The 26,337-nt window shown below is 49.6% G+C and overlaps 1 protein-coding gene and 1 pseudogene across 5 annotated transcripts; one reads left to right on the top strand and one right to left on the bottom strand.

Moving 5' to 3' along the window:
• LOC129476145 (paraneoplastic antigen Ma6E-like) overlaps nt 1-25,932 on the bottom strand; it is a 31,537-nt pseudogene extending 5,605 nt beyond the window's left edge.
• PNMA5 (PNMA family member 5) lies at nt 7,406-12,690 on the top strand. 5 transcript variants are annotated; one of them, XM_055268794.2, is made up of 4 exons: nt 7,406-7,488; nt 8,760-8,889; nt 9,569-9,630; nt 9,825-12,690. In XM_055268794.2, exon 4 carries the CDS (start codon nt 9,946-9,948, stop codon nt 11,290-11,292), a length of 1,347 nt encoding a protein of 448 aa, XP_055124769.1. In that variant the 5' UTR covers nt 7,406-7,488; nt 8,760-8,889; nt 9,569-9,630; nt 9,825-9,945; the 3' UTR covers nt 11,293-12,690. The 5 variants fall into 5 exon arrangements, with proteins under 5 accessions (XP_055124769.1, XP_055124770.1, XP_063491136.1 ...); XM_055268795.1 differs by having other exon boundaries at nt 9,569-9,644; XM_063635066.1 differs by lacking the exon at nt 7,406-7,488 and having other exon boundaries at nt 8,700-8,889.
• Nucleotides 25,933-26,337: the final 405 nt, after the last annotated feature.

Genomic DNA, 26,337 nt, shown 5'->3' with positions numbered 1-26,337 from the left:
TGTCTCTAAAAACTTTCAGATGAGTTTTCATTTGGCTTCTGCCATATTTCCTGAAATTTATTAAAGCTACACTACTTTGAGACCCCTTTCCTCAGGATTGTTAAAATTCAGTCTCTTTAATGCTCGCAATGAGCTTGACTCTCATGATTTGGATCCTATCAGGATCTTGCACATGCCAGAATGCCCAATCCCTTTGTTGGGACAGGATGTGTTAACTAAGTTAATTGCCACAGTAACCTTTGCTCTGGGAAAATTGGATATTGAGGTGCCACCAGAATAAGCATGTGCGCTCCAAGATGCCCTCTTTGACCACAGAGCAGAAAAACACACCACCAATATTATTGAGAACATCTTAAAGCCCAGACACTTGGGCCAATGGGAGGCTGGGAGGAGCTAAGACTGCTTGTGTTAGGCTATAGCCTCAACAGTAGCTGCCCAGACCAGATTGCTGGCAGTCTCAGTATGTTACTGGTCAGCTTCTTCTCTAGCTTTTTCTGAAACTATTCTCCACTCTTTGGAGGTAAGTAGTGCATTTTGTAAATCTTGCACATTCTCCCAGTTAGGATTATGAGTAGTGTAAATGGAGAACACATTTTCCATCCTCCTTGGGTCACCCCAGTAGGTAAGCATGTTATCCTTCCAATGGTATAGGTCAGAGATTGAGAATGGCATGTGTACCCACACAGGTCCTGCTGGCTGACCCTGGGCATTGATTCTGCCAGTGGGTACTTGCCTAATGGAATTGCCCTACCTCAACCAGAGTGGCTCCCTGACCATATTGAGTGCCCTGTCAGGTGTGTGAAGGAGAGAGCACTCCTGGCCTGTTTACATCACTATTATTCCCCAGTCCAGCCAGGGCAATAGGGGTTCCCATTCCTGCCTGAGCAGGGGGGCGGGGCCATTGTTCTGGCTTCCATATCTCACCCCCCATAAGGTGGAGAGATAGGATTGGTGCATTCATTTGTTGAAGTAGTAAGTCATCTTCTGATTTTTGAGAACCGGGTAAAACCTTTACCTCTTTCACCTTAGAGGCATTTCTTTCAACCATGATTCTATGCAAATTACACCTTCTTTGAATTAGCTCACTTTGGTACAAACGCATAAAAGCTTGTACATTCAGAATTTCATCCCATTTACCTTCTTGTTCACAAAACAATTCTAATTGAAAAATTGTATTCTGGCTACCATTCCCTGGATCCTAGGGGATACTGTGGTCAGGCAGAATTTCAACATTAAAAACATTTTTCTTTTTCATGGGCTCAAAGCTAAAAATGGCCCGATTCTGCAGAATGCACCATAATGGGCTACAAGGAGAAACATAATTTGTAGTTCCCATTTTAGATGACAAGGCCTTAGGTGAAAAGCCCTTAATGCCTCAGCTGGGCTTTAGGCAGATTTTCAAGCAAGCAAATCAAAATCAAAATGTGATTTCTCAAAGTCTCCATCCCTTCAGTTATTTATGGAGTATTCCCTACTAAATGCACTATGATGAAGCAGAGTCCTGTAAATTGCCAAAGCAAGGCCAGATGTCCTGCCAAGGCAGAAAGTAGTATTTGAAGAAAATATACCTTGGGGCTATTGGCCACAAATTTGTCACCTGCCAAAAAAATGTCTTCCAAGCCAAGTGTCTCATTTCTAATGCTGCAAAAGTAAAAGCAACACAAGCCAGTGATGCCTTGGTGGCAGCCAAATACACAGATCCATCCCTGAATAAAATAATTCAGGCAGCTACTGGACGGGGTCCAAGGGTGCCCATAGCCAGGAGCTGATGTGCTATTGACAAGACACCCACTCAGGGCTTTTGAGTTGTGGCCAAATGTTATTGAACTGAACTGGAGTTCTCTGGCCCATCACAGTAAGATCACATATCCACACTGAGCTTTGCAGTGGTAGAAAGGAAGACATTTATTTGCAGGGCACTAAGCAAGGAGGATCAGGCAGCTAACGCTCAAATCCACAGCTCCCTGATGGCTTGCAGGTAAGGGCTTTTAAAGGCAGGAGTAAATTTCAGGAAAGCAGAAGTTACAGGCTAATTCATAAATCATTACACAGAGGTTACACATTGGTTTTGGCCTAAAAGGGTGGGATATCTTGAAGTGAGGGCTTACAAGCCATAAGTAGGTTCAAAGGTTTTTTGGTTTGCAGTTGGTTAAGCAAGAGAAGCTTTGTTTAAAATTTTTGGGTCAGCAGAAAGGAATATTACTCTGACAGATGGATGTGATTTCCTCCAGGCCCCTCATGAAGAAGTTTGGAACGAAGAGTGGTGGTCAGAGTTCGGTCCTCAACTCCCCCTTTTCTGGGGTCTGCATGCCAGCAGATCAGTTTGGTGGGGATCCAAGTTTCTGAAAAACAACTCAGAGATATATGTTAACATGTTATCTTTAGTTTCTATAGGGAAAGAAAACATCCTGTGATTGTAGCTTCCTTGGCTATTGTTTTAAGCTATTACCTTCTTGCTTATCAAGTTGCTTATTTACTTCTCAGGGCTAGCTAGGCGCCTGGCATTTCCCCTGAAAGAACTCAAGATTTTCCTTTATTTATATGCTTAAGGGGGCCTGCAGGCCCCTGAGACGGGGTCCCTGCTCCATCTCACTTTCCTCTTTGTGTATTCTTGGCAGCTTTGTTGAAAATTACTTGTCCACATATGCTACTGTATGATCCAGCAATTCTACTACGGGTATATATCCTAAGCAAATAAAATCACTATCTCTAAGTGGTATCTGGACTCTCTTGTCCATTTCAGCATTATTCATAATAGCTAAGATAAGAAAACAACCTAAGTGCCCATTGACAGATGAATGGATAAAGAAAATGTTTTATATATATATAATATATATTATACATATTATATATAAATATTATATATAATTTTCATTATATATTCATATATAATATGAATATATTCATATTATATATTATATATTCATAATATATAACATATATGTTATATGTACATAATATATAACATATATATGTTATATGTACATAATATATAACACATATATGTTATATATAAAATATGAATATATATGTTTTATATATATAACATATATGTTATATATATATGAATATATGTTTTATATATAACATATATGTTATATATAATATGAATATATATGTTTATATATATATTCATATATATATAATATGAATATATATGTTTATATATATATTCATATATATATATATATATATATATTCACAAGCAGCCTTAAAAAAAGAAGGAAATGCTGCCCTTGGCAATAACATGAATGAACCTTGAGGATATTATGCTAAGTGAAATAAGCCAGACACAGGAAGCCAAACACTGCATGCTCTTGTATGTGAAATCTTTGTTTGTTTGGTTTTGAGACAGGGTCTCGTTCTGTTGGCCAGGCTGGAGTGCAGTCACAGCTCAGCGTAGCCTCAACCTCCCAAGCTCAAGCGATCCTCCTCCCTCAGCCTCAGGAGTAGCTGGGACCACAGACATGTGCCATCACACCCAGCCACTTTTTAAATTTTTTTTTGTAGAGACAGGGGTCTCCTTATGTTGCCCAGGCTGGTCTCGAACTCCTAGGCCCAAGGCATCCTCTTGTATCAGCCTCCAAAAGTGCTGGGATTACAGATGTGAACCACTGCAGCCAGCCACATGTGAAATCTTTAAAAAGTGAAAGTCAGGCCAGGAGTGGTGGCTCACACCTGTAATCCCAGCACTTTGGGAGGCCAAGGCGGGCAGATCACGAGGTCAGGATTCGAGACCAATCTGGCCAACATAGTGAAACCCCATCTCTACTAAAAATACAAAATATTAACCGGGTGTGGTAGTGTATGTGTGCCTGTAATTCCAGCTACTCAGGAGGCTGAGGCAGGAGAATCGCATGAACCCACGAGTCAGAGGTTGCATTGAGCCGAGATCGCACCATTGCACTCCAGCCCGGGCAACAGTGGGAGATTCCATCAAAAAAAATGAAAAATGAAAAAGAAAGTGAAACTCACAGTAACAGAGCAGAGAGTATAATGGCAGTTATCAAGGGCTAGGGTATGAAGAAAAGGGGAGATATTAGTCAAAGGGTACATACCTTCAGCTATAAGATGAATAAGTGTTGGAAACCTAATGTATAGCATGGTGAGTCTAGTTAATAATACTGTATTGTCTACTTGAAGTTTGGTAACAAGGCAGATCTTCAGTGTCTCGTCACACATGCAAAAAAAGTAACTGAAATGGTGGATATGTTAGCGCATTGTGGTAATCATTTCACAATGCATACATATATTCAAACATCACATTGTATGCCCTAAGTATGTACATTTTTATTTGTCAATCATACCTTAACAAAGTTTGGGAGGAAAAGAATCACAGGACTTAATGAGAGATAATTTATTTGAAAGGCTTCTTGCAACTGGGGGAGGAGATGTTTCAATTGGGTGTCCAACTGTCAGTTCCACAAGCAACTCAAGGGTTAGGCAAAAAGGGGCTTTAAAAAAAAAAAAGTTCGAGGGGAGGAGCAAACAAGCCTAGAAAGAACTTGGTGTGAGGATGTGGAATGCCCAGATATTAGATCAGAGAATGTTTTACCTGGGACCAGCCTATGAGAAGGGCCTGTTAAGGTTATCTGCTGGCTCAGACTAAAGGTGGGCCAAATTTCGGGAGTCTGGAGAAAGAAGAGAAGCTACCTAAACTTTGGCTAACCAGCATTTTTTTTTTTTTAATCTCGCTCTGTCACCAAGATGGAGTGCAGTGGCACCATCTCAGCTCAGTGCAACCTCCACTCCCAGGTTCAAGCGATTCTCCTGCCTCAGCCCCCCAAGTAGCTGGGACTATAGGCACGTGCCACCATGCCCAGGTAATTTTTGTATTTTTAGTAGAGACAGGGTTTCACCATGTTGGCCAGGATGGTCTCGATCTCTTGACCTCGTGATCCACCTGCCTCGGCCTCCCAAAGTGCTGGGATTACAGGTGTGAACCACCGCACCCAGCCACAAGAGAACGAGCAGTTCAGTTTATCATTTATTAAGTAAAGAATGGGAATTTGGAGGGTCTCGTGTCTGGCATTGTCATACATAAACACGGGTGACATCCCCTAAGTCTTATATAAGTCATATGGAAAGGAGGGCTCTTTGCAGGAAGCTGTTTTCTGGAACACAAAGGGCTGAGGGGTTTCTTAACCTTCACTGTTTTCCAGGATCACAGGGCTCAGGAAAAATTCAACATTGTCACTATCCCTCAATAACTTTTTTTAAAGAAAAGTGCTATGGTTTGAATGTGTCCCCCAGAGTTCATGTGTTGGAAACTTAATCCCCAGTACAACTGTTGAGAAGGGGGACCTTTAAGAGGTGATTAGGTGAGGAGGACTCTGCCAGTGTGAATGGATGAATGCTGTTATCTCGGGAGTGGATTTGTTATTGTGGGAGTGGGTTCCTGATTTTTTTAAAAAAATGAGTTTAGGCCCCTTTCCTCTCTTTCTCTTGCTCACTCTTACACATGCTTTCACGTCTTGATGCCTTCATGCCAGGCCCTCAGCAGGTGCAGCCCCTTGATCTTGGAGTTCTCAGCCTTCAGAAACATGAGCTAAATAAATTTCTGTTCATTATATGTTACCCAGTCTCAGGTATTTGATTATAAAAGCATAAAACAGACTGAGACAGAAAAAGAAAGAGAGAGAGGAAGCTAGTCTTCTAGTGAGAAATAGAATGAATTGAAGTATATGTCTGGCCAGGGGAGCACCCAGTAGCCCAGAGGTGACTGAGGCAGAACCTCTTTCCAAGGCATCACCTTCTGTGATGTTGTGATACCAGGCAGCTAAGCAATGGCTTTCAGCACTATTTTCTCCTTGTCACATGAAGGAGATTGATTTAACAGGCTCTGAATGGTCTATTTTTTTTTTTTTTTTTTAGACTGGATCTCGGCCGGGCGCGGTGGCTCACACCTCTAATCCCAGCACTTTGGGAGGCCGAGGTGGGTGGATCACGAGGTCAGGAGATCGAGACCATCCTGGCTAACACGGTGAAACTCCGTCTCTACTAAAAAATACAAAAAATTAGCCGGGCGTGGTGGTGGGCGCCTCTAGTCCCAGCTACTCCGGAGGCTGAGGCAGGAGAATGGCGTGAACCCAGGAGGCGGAGCTTGCAGTGAGCCAAGATTGCACCACTGCACTCCAGCCTGAGCGGCAGAGTGAGACTCCTTCTCAAAAAAAAAAAAAAAAAAAAAAAAAAAAAGACAGGATCTCACTTTGTTGCCCAAGCTGGAACGCAGTGGTGCGATCTGGGTTCACTGCCACCTCTGCTTCCCAGGTACAAGCGATTCTCGTGCCTCAGCCTCCTGAGTAGCTGGGATTACAGCTACTCTGCTACTCAGATGACACACCCAGCTAATTTTTGGACTTTTAGTAGAGACGGGGTTTCGCCATGTTGGCCAGGCTGATCTCAAGTGATCTGCCCACCTTGGCCTCCCAAAGTGCTGGGATTACAGGTGTGAGCCACCACACCTGGCTGAAGAAGGTGATATCTGCAAATATCTTTCTCAGTGACCATCAATTTAAAATGTTGTCCGCTTTTAACATATTTATTAAAACACTGCCAGAAAAGCCTTTTTTTTTTTTTTTATCACAAAGAAAGAAAAACAAATATATTCTGTCACTAAAGGTCCACAACTTCTGGCCCTGAAATGTAATCATAGGTTTCAGACCCTTGCTCCACACAGCCTGGGCAGGGATATGCAGCAAGTAACCTAGCTTTCAGTGGAACCAGCCCTGCCTCAGATCTCCTCACGCATTTTTTTAAGATTACCAGGGGATTTGTCTGCACCTTGAAGTATGCTACCTGTGCCGCACCCACACCCTTTTCTGGGACAGCACTTTCGGGCCGCTGCAGGCCCCAGGATCTTCCCTCTGTGGAAGAAACCTGCTTTGGGAAACGACAGGAAGCAGTTGGGTACTAGGTGCGTAATGTTTGGTCGTGAAATCAGGAGAATAATGGGAGAACGGAATATTTTCAGTCATCTGGCTCTCAGTGAGCAGTGAAAAAAAACTAATGCCCTTGTGAAATGCAGGCAATAGCTGTATTTTTTGCCCTCCTCCCCTAGAACACAGTCCAATAAAAAATAAATGGGGGCTATGACTTTCAGGTAGTAGTAAGCACACTCACGTGGCCTATACGTTGCACGGGGTGATTTGCACCCGGGCTTGGGACGCCACAGCTCCCCTCCAATGAGAAAGAACCGCAGTGGCTGCTGGGCCAAATGGCACGTGGCGAGCCTGGCTGCCACCGTCGTCGGCACGGGGGTGGGTGGGGTGAGGAACCACCTTGCAGGAAGTAGGAGGGTTTATGTCACCAGTGCGCAACCGTGAGCGGGCCGTGTGCAGTTCCGCTCGTGGGGGGCGGGGGGCGGTCGTCACCAGACAACCTCTTCCCGCCACAGCCTCGTGGCGCAGTCAGCCCAGAGGCGGCAGCCGCCATAGACGTGTGGTGGTCGCGCTGCGCGGAACTCCGGCTCGGAGGCACCTCCAGCAGGTACGGAGCTAGACCCCGGGCTCGGACAGCAACCCAGATTACGGGGGATCCCCCCAATAACTCTTGCTATTTTCAACGGGGTCTAGGGGCTGGTGGCCATAGGTTTCCCTGGAGGCGGGATCCCACTAGATCACACCCAGCACCCCGAGGAATCCCTGCCATTTCTAGGCAGAACTTCAGGGAGACCTGGCCGGGCGCGGTGGCTCACACCTGTAATCCCAGCACTTTGGGAGGCCGAGGCGGGTGGATCACCTGAGGTCAGGAGTTGGAGACCAGCCTGGCCAACATGGGGAAACCCCGTTTCTACTAAAAATACAAAAAGTAACCGGGCGTGGTGGCGTACGCCTATAATCCCAGCTACTCAGGAGGCTGAGGCCGGAGAATCACTTGAACCCAGGGGGCGGAGGTTGCAGTGAGCCGAGATACGCTACTGCACTCCGGCCTGGGTGACAAAGCGAGACTCCGTTTCAAAAAAAAAAAAAAAAAAAAAAAAGAGGAAAAAAAACAAACTTCAGGGAGACCTACTCCACCCTTGACCTGCCCGGAGACACTGCAGTCAGGAGAGTAGCTCTCGGCCCTTCCCTTGAGGGAAAGTGGCTTCGAACCTTCCCCTCCTAGATTCCGCCTGCTTCCACTGGTGCCGGTGGTGTGGGTGTATGTAGATAACCGGGTGGGGACTTGGGGGAACAGGGGAATGGAGGTAGGCGGTTTGGGGACATCAGTTAGACTTGCGTCGGGGTAGGAGTTGGACTTGGTGAGGGGGCAGGGCTTGGGGTAGGAGTTGGACTGTGGGTGGGGGCAGGGCTTGAGGCACGAGTTAGACTTGGGTGGTGGAAGGGGTTGGACTTGGTGGGGGGCTAGGCTTGGGGTAGAGGTGCAACTTAGTTGTAGGCAGAGTTTGGCAGCAGGGGTGCAGGTTTTGAGGTGGGGCTTAGGAAGGGATGCAACATGGCTGAAGGGGCGGAGCTTGGGAGGGAGTGCAGTTTGCAGTGGGGGTAGGGCAGCAACCTTACCTTAGGATCCCTTCTGCCCTAGCAGCAGGCCCCCTGCTCCCACCCCCCACCTCCCTCCTCACCTCCCACCCCTCTCACCATTCCTCCCCCCACTCCTCCACCCCCCTCCCTGCTCCCTCTGCCAATTGAGCAGTTTCTTCTATCCCTGCACCAGGGTCCTAGTGAACACCTATGCAGAATCTGAATTGGCATGGCCTGGGCAGGGACATATGTGTGGGACAGAATCACAGCAAAATACCTCTGCTTTGCCTTGGACAGATCCAGTGAAGCAGGACCCATCACGCCTGAGTCAGGAACTGCCTAACTGGATAGAGTTGAAGAGCAGAACGAGTCTGAAGTGGCTGTGTTATTGCAGCATCCGCGCTGCCAGCAGGGCCAACCCAGCAAGGTGAGCAGCTGTGAGGTGGGCCCTGTTGGGAGGGGCTCTGGAACCCTGGCAAAGAGTGGGGAGAGGGGACTGCCTGCCAGGGTTCACAGACTCGGCAGGATAGGGCCATCTCTAGGGCAAGAGTTATTGGTTTCCTGCAGTCTGGCAGTGGGGACCTTATCTGGGTCCCTTTTCTGCCTGATTTCAGTTTCCACACAATTGAAACCATGAGCTCCTGTCCTTTCATCACTCACTCCTTATGTCCATCTTGCCTTCCCTCTCCCACCCTCCTTTTTGCTAGTACGCTTTATTGGTTGGAGGCCAATGACATCACCTGTTGCTTCTCAAGGACCTTGGCCTTACCACATGACACTCCCCTGCAATAGCAACCCATGGTCCATGGTATTCTCTGTATCCATGGCAACACTGCAGCTTGTCACACAATCTCCACACCCACCACTCTCATTGCATTGCGCAGAGCTCAGCCATCTTTCTCATCTGTCAGGCATTGCTGAGAAAGAGGGCCACTCTACCTCTCCTGCTGCCAGCCTTCACTCCAGCAAGGAGGGTGCTGGGTGACCTGGGCCCACATAGCCCTGAGTGGGCAGTGAGGCTGTCTCCTGCCCTCTTCTGCCTGGAGGGCTTGTCAGTGTCCCCAGGTGTCAGGCCCTGCCTCCTGACATTGGCCTTTTCACTACAGGCACCCGAAGCACACACAGCAGAGTCCTCTGGACTTCGAGGAGGAACCCACAGCAGGAGGAGGTCAGCAGGGAGTGGTGAGATGGGGAGATCTTTGCCTGGGGAGAACCTCCACACTCTACCCTCCCCAAAATGACTTGGGGAACCCTGGGAAGGAAGGACTCCATCCCTGCTTGGGGGTGGGGGCAGAGGAGGGGTGCTTGGGGGTGTAGGTTGGGGTGGGCATTGACAATGCTCTCATCCCATTTGCTTTGCAGGCTGTGGAAACCTGGGACCACTTCTGCCTTCCTACGTGGCAGTGGCTCAGAGTTATTTGAGTGCTGTCAAACTGAGCTGATTGCTGCCCTAGTTTAGATCAGTCCATAGAAAGTGGGGGCAATGGCACTGACACTGCTAGAGGACTGGTGCAAGGGGATGGACATGGACCCCAGAAAGGCCCTGCTGATTGTAGGCATCCCCGTGGAGTGTAGTGAGGTGGAAATTCAGGACACCGTGAAGGCAGGCTTACAGCCCCTGTGCGCATACAGGGTGCTAGGGAGAATGTTCAGGAGGGAAGACAATGCCAAGGCGGTTTTCATCGAATTGGCTGACACTGTTGATTACGCTACTCTGCCCAGTCACATACTAGGAAAGGGGGGCTCCTGGGAAGTGGTGGTAAAACCCCGTAACCCAGATGACGAGTTTCTCAATAGACTGAACTACTTCCTGAAAGATGAGGGCCGAAGTATGACAGATGTGGCCAGAGTCCTGGGATGTTGCAGCCTCCCTGCCCAGAGCCTGGATGCAGAGGTCATGCCCCAAGTTACATCCCCACCTTTAGAGCCTCTGAAAGAAAGTATGTGGTACCGGAAACTGAAAGTGTTTTCGGGAACTGCTTCCCCTAGCCCAGGCGAAGAGACCTTTGAAGCCTGGCTAGAGCAGGTCACTGAAATAATGCCCATATGGCAAGTGTCTGAGATGGAGAAGAGGCGGCGTTTGCTGGAGAGCTTACGCGGGCCTGCTCTGTCAATCATGCGGGTGCTCCAGGCCAACAATGACTCCATAACCGTGGAGCAGTGCCTTGACGCCCTCAAGCAGATCTTTGGGGACAAAGAGGACTTTAGAGCCTCTCAGTTTAGGTTTCTGCAGACCTTTCCGAAGATTGGAGAGAAAGTCTCCACTTTCCTGCTGCGCTTAGAGCCCCTGCTGCAGAAAGCCGTGCACAAGAGCCCCTTGTCAGTGCGCAGCACAGACATGATTCGTCTGAAACATCTCTTAGCTCGGGTCTCCATGCCCCGCGCCCTCAGGGGCAAGCTGGAGCTCTTGGATCAGCGAGGGTGTCCTCCCAATTTTCTGGAGTTAATGAAGCTCATTCGAGATGAAGAAGAGTGGGAGAACACTGAGGCAGTGACGAAGAAGAAGGAGAAGCCGTCAGGGAGAGGCCGGGGGGCCTCCGGTAGACAGGCAAAAGCAGAAGCCAGTGTCTCTGCACCTCAGGCCACCGTGCAGGCAAGCTCTTTAAGCGACAGCAGCACCCAGACCATACAGGGAGGCTTACCCCCATTAGTGAAACGCAGGCGGCTCTCATGCAGTGAAAGCACTAGGGAAGAAGACCACGGCCAGGCCATGTATCCCAATGCTGAAAACCAGACTCCAGGCAGGGAGGGGCCACAGGCTGCAGGAGAGGAGTTGGGAAACGAGGCAGGGGCTGGGGCCATGAGCCATCCCAAGCCCTGGGAAACATAGGCTCAGAAGACCCAAGCACTCCTTCCCCTGGCAGGCAGCAGGGACATTTGAACAAGGGGAAGGGGCAGCTTACACTAACAGGGAGCTTGATTGGGGCAGAGGGACAGGGAAGCCAGGTCGAGATCAAGCCCCCTTACTTTCTACCAGCTGGAAGGGAATTCAGCAACCAAGACCAAATAGCATCTGGTTCAGTGGGGACTGGGCCCATAGCCCATAACAGGTACAGGAAACACAAGCGGGGAACCACTACACTCAGCACACGGGGTGCCTGGGCTTCAGATGGGGACCCCAACAAAGCGGGGGCTGAAGAAGGTGTGGCTGGGGGCTCTGGCCTGGTTATCTGGACACCCCCAAATATCCACCCTGTGGACTTTGAGCTGAGCATGCCCACTGGCACCCAGGCCATGTGGGACCTGGAGGAGCCTGCCTGGGGCCTGCCTCTGCCAGAAGGAGCCAGGGCTGCTGAGGAAGAGCTGTGGGGCAGAAGTGAAGCCCCACAGGGGAGGCCACAGGGTCCAGCCCATCTTTAGGATCATCTACACTGCATGAGGGGAGCCCTAGGAAGGCAGCATTCATAAGCCCCTGCACCAGTGAGGAAGAGAGAGGAGGAGAATTAAGAAGAGGATGATCGGGAGGAGGAAGAGGAGAATGAGGAGCAGGAGGAAAAGGAGGAGGAAGAGGGGAAGGAGGGGGAAGAACTGTGAGGAGAGAAGAGAGGATGTGTTGGGGGTGGGTAGTTGTTTCTGGTTTGCGTCATCATCAGGCCCAGTCTCTGCTCACTGCTGTTCCGTGTCAGGAACTCCCCCTCTGCTTTGCCGGTGGAGATCTCGGCCAGTGGCTGCTTGTTCTCTTGGGGATGTGTGTGTTTTCGTCTGAGCAGCTCCTTTCCAGAGTACCCCAGCGCAGTTCCAGGAGACGGTGGGAAGGAGGCATGGCAGACGCTCACCCTGTGACCGTGACCTCGACTGCAGGAGGACCAACCAGACACGGGAGGGAGCAGGGCTGCCTGAGGCTCCCCAGGAAGCTTTGTGCTTTGGCGTTCCACCCCTGCTGTTACTCGTGACTCAGTTTCCTCAACTTGGTGGGGTTTTCCCTGCTACGTTTTCCAGCATCCTGTGACTATCCTGTGCAGTCTATAGGGCAGGGCCCTGCCCCAGCAGCTGGGCTCAGGAGGGGGTTACCTGAAGCGAATACACATTGCCAGAGCCCACCATCCTGGCAAGATGGGGATCCTGGGGCCCTATGGAAGGAGGGATGTGGTGGGGGGGCCACACTGAGGGAGGGGCCGGGGACTTGTGACCTGTAGTGGCTGTTTGCAGTTTCTCTCTGTGTTAGATTCCCTTCTTTTCAGCGGTTTCAGTTCATGTTTCTCTTCAATAAATTTTGTTCAGTGTTCCAGCCGTGTCTTGCCTCTGCTGTGTGAAACTGGGGTGGGAGGCGGTCTGCTGGGGATGGGGCCACAGTGGCCACGCTGACATTGAGGTGTGTGTGGGGCAGGGTCTGTGAGGGCCTGTGGGGTGTTTGGGGACAGTGTGTGTGTAATGGCCAAGGGACAGAGTGTGGGCCAGAAAGGGATCCCAAGTGCTCATGTCTTGGGGAGGGGAAGAGGAAGGGCAGGGGGAGCTGCACTTCATCCTGGGTCCTGTCCTTCTCCCTTCCCAGTGTGCTGGGAGGCACTCTACTCCTGTGTCCTGGGAGGGGGCAGTGGGCCATGAGCAGGAAGCCCAGATGGCCCTGGGGAGTGACCCCTTTCTGTCCTGCATCCCCGAGGCCCTCTGAGCCCTGGATACTGCCTGAGGAGGGCTCCCTCAGGGTGGACGGCGCTGCTAATCCGGACACCCCTCCTTGAGCACTGTGGCCGGAGGAGCAGTCTTCAATGGGGGCCTGAGGATCCCGGAACCCACCCTCCTGAGCCCTCCTGGGACTGCCTCTCTCTCCCAACAGGCCAGGGAGCTCACCACAAATGGAGGGTAGTCCTTGATCAGTCATTTAACTAACCCAGAGTCTGTGGGCGACGAAACTGGGACAAGTGATAGGCCCCTTCCTGCACATGTGTGGGGAGGGGACGGGATCATTGACTTGGACGTGGCGAGGGTCTCCCGGGGCTCACTCGGTCTGTGCCCCCACACTTCCTCCGGCTGTTCTGGAGCACAGAGCCTCCGGCCGTCCCCATGGCTCAGATGATAGCCAGGGTCCCCCAGAGCAGCCTCGGAGCCAGTGCTGGGAATGGGTGGCTGCCCACCTGGGCTGAGGAATCCTGGATCTAGGCGACCTGTCTGCTTGAGCAGAGCTGCAGTCAGCAGGTCTGCAGGGTGGCAGGGGCCCTGGGAGACACCAGGCATACACAGGCGACTGCAGGCATGGGAGGGCTCGTTTTGCGGGGCTGTCGGGGAGGGGCAGGGGGCGGCAGGTCCCTGGGGCTGGGCCTGCAGCCTCCTCGGCCTGAAGGTGCTTAACCAGTGTCTCAGGGACCCTTGTAGTGTGTCCCATCGGGGTGCCCTGCAGGGACGCCTGGGGCCCCCACTGTGCTCTGTTCTCCCTGCCTTCTTCAGGCTGGGCACAACCCCAGCATGTCCGTCCCTTGTGTCTCAGCAGGGCCAAGTCAACTGCTCACTTTCCAAGGGCCCCTCCAGATTTCGGGGACGGGACAAGAGGAGAGGGCATAGAGCTTGGCTGACCTTGCCAGGGCCTGTCAGGGCTCCTTGGTTTTCCCTGTTCAGAGTGGACCTGTGTGTGCCATGATTCCCGAGCAGGTGTGAGTGTGAGTGAGCGGGTGTGTTTGAGCGTGTGCATGTGTGTGTCAGTGTGAGCATGTGCATGAGTTTCCGAGAATGTGAATGTGTGTGCAAATCCAAGTGACAGCATGTGACTGCATCACTGAGAGTGTGTGAGTGGGAGGGTGTGGAGGAATGAGGCTGTGCCATTGAAGGTGTGCATGCATGTCGCTGAATGTGTGTGACACTGTGAGTGTGTCAATGTGTGTCAGTGTGTGTTTGTGAGTCATTGTGCGTGCATGTGCTGACTGCAAATGTGGGTGTGTCAATGAGCAGGCATGAATGTGTCACTCAATGTGTGTTTGTCACTCAATGTGTGTGCACATGTGAGTGTGTCTGGAACATAAGTGTGTGTGTGAATGTGTGTGTGACCGTGTCAGTGGGCGTGTGAGCACACATGCTGGACAGTTGGGTGTGAAACCTGGAAGGGATCTAGCCAGGGAGCCTGGAAGGAGGTACTGGGAGAAACAAGTTGCTTTCCCACCAGCCCAGAGCAAGGAGACTTTGTTGGGCCTGAAGGATGGCCCCCCCCGTGGGGCCCCCTGTCCCCTTTATCCCGGCCAGGCCCTTGGCACGTGCCGGCTTGCAGAGCTCCTACCATGCATTGTGTTTCGCTGCACAGTCCTCACCAAGTGCCCCTGAGGAGGGGGACATGTGTGTCCTGGGGACGGAAAGGTCCATCAAGGTGCCTTCCTGGGTGCCCAGGGGCTGACCAAAGCCATCCAATAAGCAGCAGCCTCCTGGGCTCACAGAGGGCTTGAGCAGTGGATGAGGGAGCCCGATCAGAGCCCAATCACGGGGGGTGAGGCTGAGCAGAGAGGACTCAGAGAAGTCCCGTCCTCAGGACTGTCCCGGAATAGACAAGACTGAGAGGGGTCCCATCCTAAGGCCTGTCCCCTCAGCAGGGAGGACTGAGAGAGGTCCCGTCACCAGGCCTGTGCCTGATCAAAGTGGTCTGAGAGAGGTCTTGTCCTCAGGTCTGTCCCCCGAGCAGAGAGGAGTGAGAGAGGTCCTGTCTACAGGTGTACCTCCGAGAAAATGAACTGAGATGGCTGCCATCATAAGACCTGTTCCTTAGCGAGAGAGGACTGGGTTGGGTCTCCTGAGCAGACAGGCCTCTCTCCGAACCCTGAGCGGTGGGAACTGTGAAAGGTGCTGTCCTCAGCTCTGCCCCTGATCATAGAGAAATGGCAGAGGTATCATTTTCAGGCCTGTTCCATGAGCAAAGAGGACTGAAAGAGGTCTTATACTCAGGTGTCCCCTGTGCAGAACAACAGAGAGGTCCTATCATCAGCCCTGTCCATGAGCAGAAATGTCTGCCAGAGTACAGTCTGCAGGTCTCTTTCTGAGCAGCGAGGACTGAGAGAGGTCCCATCTTCTTGTTTGTCCCCTGAGTAAACAAAACTGAGAGAGGTCTCATCCTCAGGCATCCCCTGAGCAGGAAGACTGACAGGAGTCCTGTCCTCAGACCCATCCCTGGGCAGAGAGTCATAAGAGAGGTCCTGCCCACAGGCCCATCCTCTGTGTAAGAGGTCAGAGAGGGATCCCATCCTAAGGTCTGTCCCCTTAGCAGAGAAGACTGAGAGTGGTCCTGTCCTCAGGCCTGACCCTGAGTAGAAAGCAGTGGGAGAGGTATCATCCTCCGGTGTCCCCGGGCAGAGAAGACTGAGAGATGCTGTCTTCAGGCACCTGAGGCTTAGTGGACAGAAAGAGGTCCTGTGCTGTGGCCTGTCTTCTGAGCACAGTCAACTGGGAGAGGTCCCATTCCCATATCAGAGAAGAGGACTTAGAGGGGTCCTGTCCTCAGGCCTGTCCTTTGAGCAGAGAGGACTGAGAGAGGTCCTGTCCTCATATCTATCCCCTAAGAAGATGGACTGACAGGGGTCGCATCTTCAGGCCTGTCCCCTGAGCTGAGGGGACTGAGAGAGTTCCTGTCCTCACATCTATCCCCTCACATGATGGACCAACAGAGTTCCCAAACTCAGGTCTGTGTCTAGAGCAGAGAGGACTGACAGATGCCCTGTCCTCATATGTATCCACTTAGAAGATGGACCGAGAGGGGTCCCATCCTCAGGTTCGTCCCTTGAGCAAAGAGGACTGAGAGAGGTCTGAACCTCACATCAATCGTCTTAGAAGATAAAATGATTCGGGTCACATCCTCAGGCCTGTCCCTTGAGCAGAGAGGACTGAGAGAGGTCCTGTCCTCACATGTATCCCCTTAGAAGATGGACTGACAAGGGTCCCACCCTCAGGCCTGTCCCCTGAGCTGAGGGGACTGAGAGTGTCTGTCCTCATATCTATCCCCTTAGAAGATGCACTGACAGGGGTTCCATCCTCAGACCTGTCCCCTGAGCAGAGAGAATTGAGAGAGGTCCTGCCCTCATATAAATCCCCTTAAAAGATGGACGGACAGGGGACCCATCCTCAGGCCTCTCCCCTCTGCTGAGGGGTCCAAGAGTGGTACTGTTTTCCTATCTGTCCCCTTAGAAGATGGACGGACTGGGATTCCATCCTCAGATTTGTCCCCTGAGCTGAGGGGACTGAGAGAGATCCTGTCTTCCTATCTATCCCCTAGAAGATGGACTGACAGGGATCCCTGCCTCAGGCCTGCCCCCTGAGCTGAGGGAACTCAGAGAGATCCTGTCCTCATATCTATCCCCTCAGGAGATGGACTGACAGGGGTCCCATCCTCAGACCTGTCCCCTGAGCTGAGGGAACTGAGAGACGTCCTGTCCTCATAGCTATCCTCTCAGAAGTTGGACTGACTGGGGTCCCAAACTCAGGTCTGTGTATAGAGCAGAGAGGATTGAGAGAGGTCCTGTCTTCATATCTATCCCCTTAGAAGATCAACCGACACGGATCCCATCCTCAGGCCTGTCCCCTGAGCTGAGGGGATGGAGAGAGTTCCTGTCCTCACATCTATCCCCTTAGAATTTGGAAAGAGAGGGGGTCCCATCCTCAGGCCTGTCCCATGAGCTGAGGGGACTGAGAGGGTTCTGGTCAAAATATCAATTCCCTTAGAAGATGGACTGACAGGGGTCCCATGCTCAGGCCTGTCCCCTTAGCTGAGGGGACAGAGAGAGGTCCTGTCCTCATAGCTATCCCCTCAGAAACTGGACTGACTGGGGTCCCAAACTCAGGTCTGTGTATAGAGCAGAGAGGATTGAGAGAGGTCCTGTCTTCATAGCTATCCCCTTAGAAGATCAACCGACACGAGTCCCATCCTCAGGCCTGTCCCCTGAGCTGGGGGACCGAGAGAGGTCCTGTCCTCACATCTAATCGCTTACAAGATGGAGCAATGGTGGTCCCATCCTCAGGCCTGTCCCCTGAGCTGAAGGGACAGAGAGATGTCCTGCCCTCATATCTATGCCTTCAGAAGATGCATGGACAGGGGTCCCAACCTAAGGCTTGTCACCTGAGTTGAGGGGACCGACAGAGGTCCTGTCCTCATATCTATCCCCTTAGAAGGTGGACCGACAGGGTTCCCATCTTTAGGCTTGTCTCCTGATCTGACTGGACCGAGAGAGGTCCTGTCCTCATATCAATCCCTCTATGCCCTTAGAAGATGGGCCGACAGGGGTCCCATGCTCAGGCCTGTCCCCTGGGCTGAGGGGACCTAGAGAGGTCCTGTCCTCATCTCTATCCTCTTAGAAGATGGGCCGAGGTGGGTCCCAGCCTCAGGCCTGTCCCCTGAGTTGATGGGACTGAGAGAGGTCCTGTTCTCTTATCTATCCCCTTAGAAGATGGCCCAACAGGGGTCCCATCCTCAGGCCTGTCCCGAGCTGAGAGGACCAAGACAGTTCCTGTTCTCCTGTTTGCTGAGTGACATGTATGTGGAGAGGTGTCCCTTTATGAATTGCTCCTGAGTAGAGAGTACTGAGTGAGGTCACGTCCTAAGGTCTGTCCCCTGAGCAGAGAGGACGGAGAAAACTCCTGCTCTGTCATTGGCTTTGATCAGAGAAGACTGGGAGAGTCATGGCCTTAGCTCTTTCCCTTGGCAGCGGGGACTGAGTTAGGTCCTGTCTTCAGGTCTGTTTCCTCAGCACAGTGGATTGAGAGAAGTGCCATCCTCAGGCCTTTCACCTGAGCAGAATGAACTAACAGGGGTCCCATCCTCAGGTCTGTCCCCGAGCAGAGAGGACTGACGGGGGTGCCGTCCTCAGGCCTGTGCCCTGTCCTTCTATGGATAGCACCCCGGGGTCTGTGGAGGGCCAGCATGTTTTGTACTTAATTTTAGGCTCATCTGAGAACCTGTCGATTCACTGCCTTGTAAGGTAAGTCTATGTCCCATTGCAGTTGGTTGGGAATGACAAGGGCAACCTAGGGGCATGGCCGGGACCCCCTGCTGCTTCTCCCACAGGATCCAGCACCCTCTGTGGCCTTTCTGGACTCCCGACCTCCACCTGTTCCTGGCCTGGGATCACCTCTTCTTGGTGAGCCGTGTGGCAGCTTCATTTTTCTGAAGATGAAGATGCCACAGAGCAGTCACTTTCCCAGCCACTCCCATGGCAGGGTGCCAGGAGGAAGGTCACGCCCTGGGCAGTCTGGCTGTAGATGGGCTCTGGGAATGGGCCCTCTGGCTGCCAGACACAGGAACAGGTCCTGGCACAGAAGAGTGAGACCCCTGGGAGCTGCCTTTTTCCCAGCCCTCAGTCTGTGGCAGGTCAGGTATCACTAACACAGGCCTCCACAACAACTGCTTCAGCACTGACCGAGTGGTAAAGTTAAACATTAAAAGCTGAAAGAGCCAGAACCCTTATACAAAGGCTTGATTGTAATAAAAGCCCACCAAGAGTTTTGCCTAGACCTTTCCTGGGCCTTGAAACATGACAAAATAATGAAGGAATTTTTCACAGGACCCGTTTAGGATTAAACCCGTTTTATTGAAGGTCTGAAGAAACTCACCAGGCCTCCACAAACAAGCTTTATTGGAGATTAAAGGAACTCCCCAGACCTCCATGATTTAGCAGGAGACAAGATAAGGGTCATCACCCCAGCACCTGGACCCATTTAGATTAAGTCAATTTACTGAGGCTCCAGAGGAAGGTCTTCAGGACTCAGATCTTAGTTATAGATTAAAAGAAGTTAATCACTTATGTCTTTTTAGATGAATGCACACTTACATGTAGACATACAGCTTAGAAGGGATATAAGCTCTGGAAAACTTTGTAATTTTGAGTTGGTCTGGTGATATTTTCCAGGTTTTCTCTCTGTAACCAGTTACAGAAATAAAAACTGTCTTCCTCCCCAGTTCATCTGCATCTCATTATCGGGCCACAAGAAATAGCAGCCCGACTGTCAGTTTGGTGAGGGAACAAGTCCTCTCCCACTGGGCAAGATAATTTGGAAAGAGCCAAATGTGACCTTTTCTCTCTCCCCTTTCTCTTTGCCTGTTCAAATGGGACCACCACTCAGGCCCCGACTCCTTTACCCACAGTGGGTTGTGCAAAGGCCAAAACAGAGGCACCTGCTGGCTGCTTACCTGGGCCTGCAGGGCAGACCCTGGTCCCCTGCTGCTGTGGTCCCCTGAGCCATGGGCCGCTGGGGCTCAGCTGGCTCTGGGCCTGGGCTTACACTCTGCCCTCTGAGCTTTTCCCCATCCAAAGACACCCAGCATTTGAGGGCAGCCTCTCTCAAGGCTACTATCTTCCTCCAGACCCTATCCCCTCCTCATGGAGCCCAAAGTGGGGCCTGCCTCCCAGGCCTGCAGTCCCTGCACACAGCAGTCAGTCCTCTGAGCACTTTGGCCTCCAGCACCTCTGGCTGCCCTGCTCCTGGCACCAGGTGCCTGCTGACAATGTTGAACTTTACTCAAGCCCTGTGATCCTTGAAAACAGCAATGATTACAAAATCCCCCCATCCTTTAGTGTTCCAGAAAATGACTTATTGCAAACAAAAAAAAACCAACAAAACAACAAAAACACTGTTATGAGTGGGCTGAATTTTATTTCCCCCAAAATCCATATGTTGAAGTCCTAACTCCAGTACCTCAGAATATGGCCTTATTTAGAGATAGAGTCTTTAAAAAGGTAATTAAAGTTAAATGAAGGCATTATGGTGGGCCCCATTCCAATATGACAGGTGTCCCTATAGGAAGAAGAAATCTGGACACACAGACAAGGAAGATAATGTGAAGTGAAACAGGAAGAAAATGGCCATCTACAAGCAAAAAAAGATTATTCCCCCACAGCCCTCAGAAGGAACCAAGCCTGCTGACACCTTGGATGCATCCAAAACTGTGAGAGAATAAATTTCTGTTGTTTAAGACTTTCGGTTTGTAGTACTCTGTTATGACAGGCCTGGGAAACTAACACAATACCCCTTCCCCATAAGAGTTAGTTAGGACTCAGGAATGCTCTCCTTGTTTACCTACGACACGGACAGACACAAACCCTCCAAATTCCCATTTGCATTAATCAGAGTACACTAGAAAAGCAAAACCAGTAGGAGATGATAGATATATTATTTTGGGAATTGGCACACATGATTATGGAGGCCAACAAATTCTATGATATGCCATCTGCAAGCTGTAGAATAGAGAAAGATGGTGGTATAATTCAGTCCAAGTTCAAAGGCCTGAGATCCAGGGGAGTTTATGGTGTTACTTCTAATCCAAAGCTGAAGGAGTGGGGAGCGGGGCCCATTGGTGTACATCTTGGAGTCTGAAAGCCTCAGATCCAGGAGCTCTGATGTCTGAGGACAGGAGAAGATAGATGTTTCAGCTCAAGAAGAGAGAGAAAGAACAAGCGAGCGAGAGACAGAGAGAAATAATTTGCTCTTCCTCCATCTTTTTGTTCTATTTGGCCCCTCAAACAATTGGATGATGCCTTCCTACATTGGTGAGGGTGATCTTTATTCATTGTACTGATAGAAATGCTAACCTCTCCTGGAAACACCCTCACAGACACACCCAGAAATAATGTTTTTACCAGCTATCTGAGCATCCCTTATCCCAGTCAAGTTGACACATACAATTAACTAGCACATCCCTCTACCTCTCACCCTGTTCTTCTGTTCCACTTCATGGCAAAGCTCCTCTGAAGACCTGTCTATGCCTACCACCCACACTTTCTCAGCTCCCATGCTCTCCTTAATTCTCTGTAACACTGGTTTCACCCATTCTACTACTGAAAGGACTCTTAACAAAGTGACCAAACAACCTGAATCTTGATGAATCCAAAGGTCAATTCTCTGTCCTCATCTTACTTACACCAACATCTCAGTAGAATTTGACCCAGGTGACTATTCTTCCTTCATGAAACACTTTTTCCCCTTGGCTCCTGGGATACCACATGCTTCGGGTTTCCTCCTACTTCACTGGCCTCTCCTGGTAGAGTTTTCTGGTTCCTCCTTCTCTGCTTGATTCTCTCCAGGACTCAGTGCCCTGGGTCCTCTTCTCTTTACTATCTACATTCACTTCCTTGGTGATCTCAGCCTGTCCATACTTTCATTATCATTGGCAGGCTGTTTCTAAGCCCAGTTCCCTCTTAAGCTCTAGACTTATATGTCAAAGTGCCTAACCCACATCTCCACCTGGGCAACAGAACATCTCAATACCAATTTTCCCAACACAAAACTCTGGCTCCCAAGCCACACCATTCAATCAGCGCCAAACTGCTCATAAGTTCACCAAAGATACTGGCATCAGCATCTACCCAACTGCTCTGATTCCAAAACTAGACTCAGTTTGTCTTCTTCTCTTTCCCTCATAGATTCGTATTCCATTATCAGCAAGTACTGCAGTTCTACTTCCAAATACATGTAAACTCCATCCACTTCTATCTCTACCACCGCCATCATTGTCCAGGCCACCGTCACTGATACTTGCAGTGCAATAGCATCCTCTCTCTCTCTCCTCTTGCTCCTCTATAGTCCATTCTCCAAATATAACTCACAGTGATTTTTAAAAATCAGAAATCAAATGACATCATTTCTTTGCTCAGAAGCCATGGATGGCTTCCCATTATCACTTAGACTAAAACTCAAACTCCTAACCATGGCCTACAAACCCTACATGATCTGTCCCCCACTCTGCTGTGTGTTTACCACCCTCTAGCCCCACTGGCTAGTCCCTCAAATACACCTGGCTCTTAATCTTATCTCAGGGCCTCTGCCCTTACTGGCCCCTCTACCTGGAAAACTTGTGGGAGTGGGAATATTCTAGGCCTGTGCTGCCAAATAGGGTAGTCTCTAGCCATGTGTGGTTACTAGGCACTTGAAATGGAGCTAGTGTGACTGAGAAACTGGATTTTTAAAATGTATTTTAGTTGATTTCTATTTAAACACAAGTAGCCTAATGTGGGATGTGGAGACCATATTTAGCATGTGGAGACCAGAGCTCTAGCTCGTTCTGCTTTATCATTTTACAGAACTTGTCTGAAATCATCTATTTTATGCATTCATTTAGTCAACATTTACTGAGCACCTACTATGTGCAGAGCACTATTATAGGCACTGGGAATTCAGCAGTGGAGCAAAAGGACAAAATTCTCTCATGGAGATTTCATTTAAGTAAGGAAATACAATAAAATAAGAAGAAAACATATAGTATGTTAGATTGTGATAAGTGCTACAGAGAAAAAGCAAGGAAGCAGGTATAAGGAGTGTTAGGGGTGTGCACAGAATTTTAAATTGGATGGTCCATGAAGGTATCAGGGAGAAGGTAGCATCTGAGCAGAGATGTGAAGGACGCAAGGGAGATGGCCACTTGGGCATCTGGGAGATGAGCATTCCAGGCAGAAGAGACAACCAGCACACAGCTCAAGGCCAGAGAATGCCTGGAATAGTGTGAGTAAGAAGGAAAGGTGGTGGGGGCTGGAGAAAGCAGCGCCTGCTTGGCCAGCCACCTTGAGGGCTCTGGCTTTTAGTCCAAGTAAAACGAGGCCTGGGGAAGGTATGGAGCAAAAGAGGGACGTGATCGGATTGAAATTTCAAACTCTTCACTCTTGCAGCCACGCTGGAGTACACTTCAGGGTGGGAAGGAAGGAAAGATGATTGCTTAGGTTATTGCAATCATCCACATGGGGGATTAGGGGACAATGTTAATGGTGAAGGTGGGGAGAAATGGTTTGCCTCTGGAGCCCTTTGGCAGGGAGAGTTAACAGGCTAGGCTGATGGGCTGGAAGTGCAGTGGGAGATCAGCAGGTGATGTGTAGGTTTTGGTCTATGCAAGCTGAAGAATGGGACTGCTATTTACGAAGCTGTGGATGGCAATGCATACAGCATGGCTTCCGTGGCTGAGTATGAAATGACAATTAGACTCCCCAGGTGGAAATGAGCTGTGGGAAGTTGAAACACAAGTCTGAAGTTCAGGAAGATGACATGGGCTGGAGCAGCTGCAATTCCAGAAGGAGGCAGTGTATACTATATCTGTTGAAGCCTGGACCCCAGTGATACAACGCAGTGAGTGCAGATAGAAAAGCGAAGGGGTCCAAGAACAAAGTCCTAGAGTACTCCAAAGTTGAAAGAATGGGGTGATGAGAAAGAACCAGTAATGGAGATAGAAAAGGAGTGACCAGTGAGGTGGAAGGAAAGGCAGAATGGGCCTAGAGGCCTAGCAAAGGGAATGGACCTGATGTGGTTTGGCTCTGTGTCCCCATCCAAATCTAATCTCGAATTGTAAACCCCACACATCAAGGGAGGGACCCATAATTCCCACATGTTGAGGGAGGGAGGTGACTGGATAATGGGGGCAGTTCCCCCCATGCTGTTCCTGTGATAGTGACTTCTCAGAGATGTGATGGCTTTATAAGCATTGGCATTTCCCCTGCTTGCACTTCTCTCTCCTGCAGCCTTGTGAAGAAGGTGCCTGCATCCCCATCGCCTTCTGCCATGATTGTAAGTTTCCTGAGGCCTCCCAGCCATGTGGAACTGTGAGTCAATTAAACCTCTTTCCTTTATAAATTACCCAGTCTCAGGTATTTCTTTATAGCAGTGTGAGAACAAACTAATACATGCCCACTGGACCAAATGCTGCTGCTCAGTCGATGAGGCCTGAGAAGTGTGCATGCGGTCTAGCAATGTGGAGGTCATTGGGGACCTTAGCACTAGCATTTTTAGTACCATGGTGGAGGTGAGAGCCTCAAGGAAGGGGGTTCAAAAGAAAATGAAAAGAGAGTGAAGACTTTCATGTTTATTTAGCACCTGCTTCCCATCATTGACCAGAAGGACAGGGTCTTTGTCTGATTTGTCACTGGTGTGTCCTCAGTGCCTACTATAGTGTGTGGCCCACAGTGGGTGCTCAGGAAATATTTAAATTATTAAATGAATGAATGAATGATTCTTCCTCGTCCTTCAGGTTTCAGTTCAGAGGTCACCTCCCCCAGAATACCATCCTTAGCCCCAGAAATCCAGGTGACACACCTCTGTGCTCCTTTAGCTATTGCTACTGAAATAGGATTGTTGCCTTGTCTTTCTCCCCACGAGATGGTCACTCCACAAATTCACAGATTGTCTGTCTTGCTCATTGATGTATCCCCAGTGCCCCACAGAAGGTTTGATGCACTGTACAAGGAAAGTGAGTAGCCTTGAGGGGTGGAGCTGAGTGTAGGGGAACATTAAAGAGGGGCTGGAAGATAGCCTCCTTTTGTATAGCAAACTCATACTAAAGCCAAATATCATGTCCTTGTGAAAAGCTTCTCTGTTAGATGTGGTGGTATGTGCATCTGTAGTCTCAGCAACTCAGGTGGCTGAGCCTGGATAACTGCTTGAGCCCAGGAGTTTGAGGTTGCAGTGAGCTATGATCATGCCACTGCTCTCCAGCCTGGGTGAAAGAGTAAGAATCTGTCTCTAAAAACAAAAAATGTAAAAAAAGCTTCCCTGACCAAGTGTTGTGGGAAGTCAGGGACCCCGAATGGAGGGACCAGCTGGAGCCATGGCAGAGGAACACAAATTGTGAAGATTTCATTTTAATATGGACATTTATCAGTTCCCAAAATTAATACTTTTATAATTTCTTATGCCTGTCTTTAATCTCTTAATCCTGTTATGTTCAAAAAGAAAGGGAGAGATGTTGCGGGAAGTCAGAGACCCTGAACGGAGGGACCGGCTGGAGCCATAGCAGAGGACCATAAATTGTGAAGATTTCATTTTAGTATGGACATTTATCAGCTCCCAAAATTAATGCTTTTATAATTTCTTATGCCTGTCTTTAATCTCTTAATCCTGTTATCTTTGTAAGCTGAGAATATACATCAGGTCCACTCAGGACCACTATTGTGTTAACTGTACAAATTTATTGTAAAACATGTGTGTTTGAACAATATGAAATCAGTGCACCTTGAAAAAGAACAGAGTAACAGCGATTTTTAGGGAACAAGGGAAGACATCCATAAGGTCTGACTGCCTGTGGGGTCAGGCAGAATAGAGCCATTTTTTCGACTTGCAGAGAGCCTATAAACAGAAGTGCAAGTAGGGAAGATATTGCTAAATTATCTTCCTAGCAAGGAATATTAATAATTAAGACCCTGAGAAAGGAATGCATTCCTGGGGGGAGGTCTATAAACTGCAGCTCTGGGAGTTTCTGTCTTATGAGGTTGAGATAAGGACTGAAATACGACCTGGTCTCCTGCAGTACCCTCAGGCTTACTAGGATTGGGAAACCCCACCCTGGTAAATTTGAGGTCAGACTGGTTCTCTGCTCTTGAACCCTGTTTTCTGTTAAGATGTTTATCGAGACAATATGTGCACAGCTGAAGATAGACTCTTATCAGGAGTTCTGATTTTGTCCTTGCTCCGTTTCCTCAGAAGCATGTGATCTTTGCTCTGCCTTTTGCCCCTTAAAGCACATGACCTACTCCCCATTTGTACACCCCCTCCCCTTTTGAAATCCTTAATAAAAACTTACTCGTTTTGCAGCTCAGGTGGGCATCATGGTCCTACCGATATGTGATGTCACCCCCGGAGGCCCAGCTATAAAATTCCTCTCTTTGTATTCTTTCTCTTTATTTCTCAGCTGGTTGACACTTATGGAAAATAGAAAGAACTTATGTTGAAATATTGGGGGCGGGCTCCCCCGATAACCAAGCAGCCCAGAGTAGGTCACTATATTATAGCATATAGGTCAAGGCTACAGTGAGTGCCTTGACTCTGTCTCCAAAACATACCCTGTATGTTTTGTTCAGAGCACTTATCACAACAGTATTTTGTTGTGGGATGTTTGGTTTACTCCTCTCCTCTTACACTGTGAGCTCCACAGAAATACAAACTGTGTATACTTTTCTGGGGCCCCCACGTCTGGCACATGGGTAGATATCCAATCAATGCTTGTTGA

The sequence above is a fragment of the Symphalangus syndactylus genome, chromosome X, assembly GCF_028878055.3.
Source record: "Symphalangus syndactylus isolate Jambi chromosome X, NHGRI_mSymSyn1-v2.1_pri, whole genome shotgun sequence".
NCBI lineage: Eukaryota > Metazoa > Chordata > Mammalia > Primates > Hylobatidae > Symphalangus > Symphalangus syndactylus.
Note: the sequence above shows the minus strand (reverse complement) of the source record. Positions and strands in the feature narration are given on the sequence as shown.

What these genes read in the sequence shown, in the direction of transcription:
- PNMA5 (XM_055268794.2), top strand. Translation starts at nt 9,946, where the DNA reads ATGGCACTGACACTGCTAGAGGACTGGTGCAAGGGGATGGACATGGAC.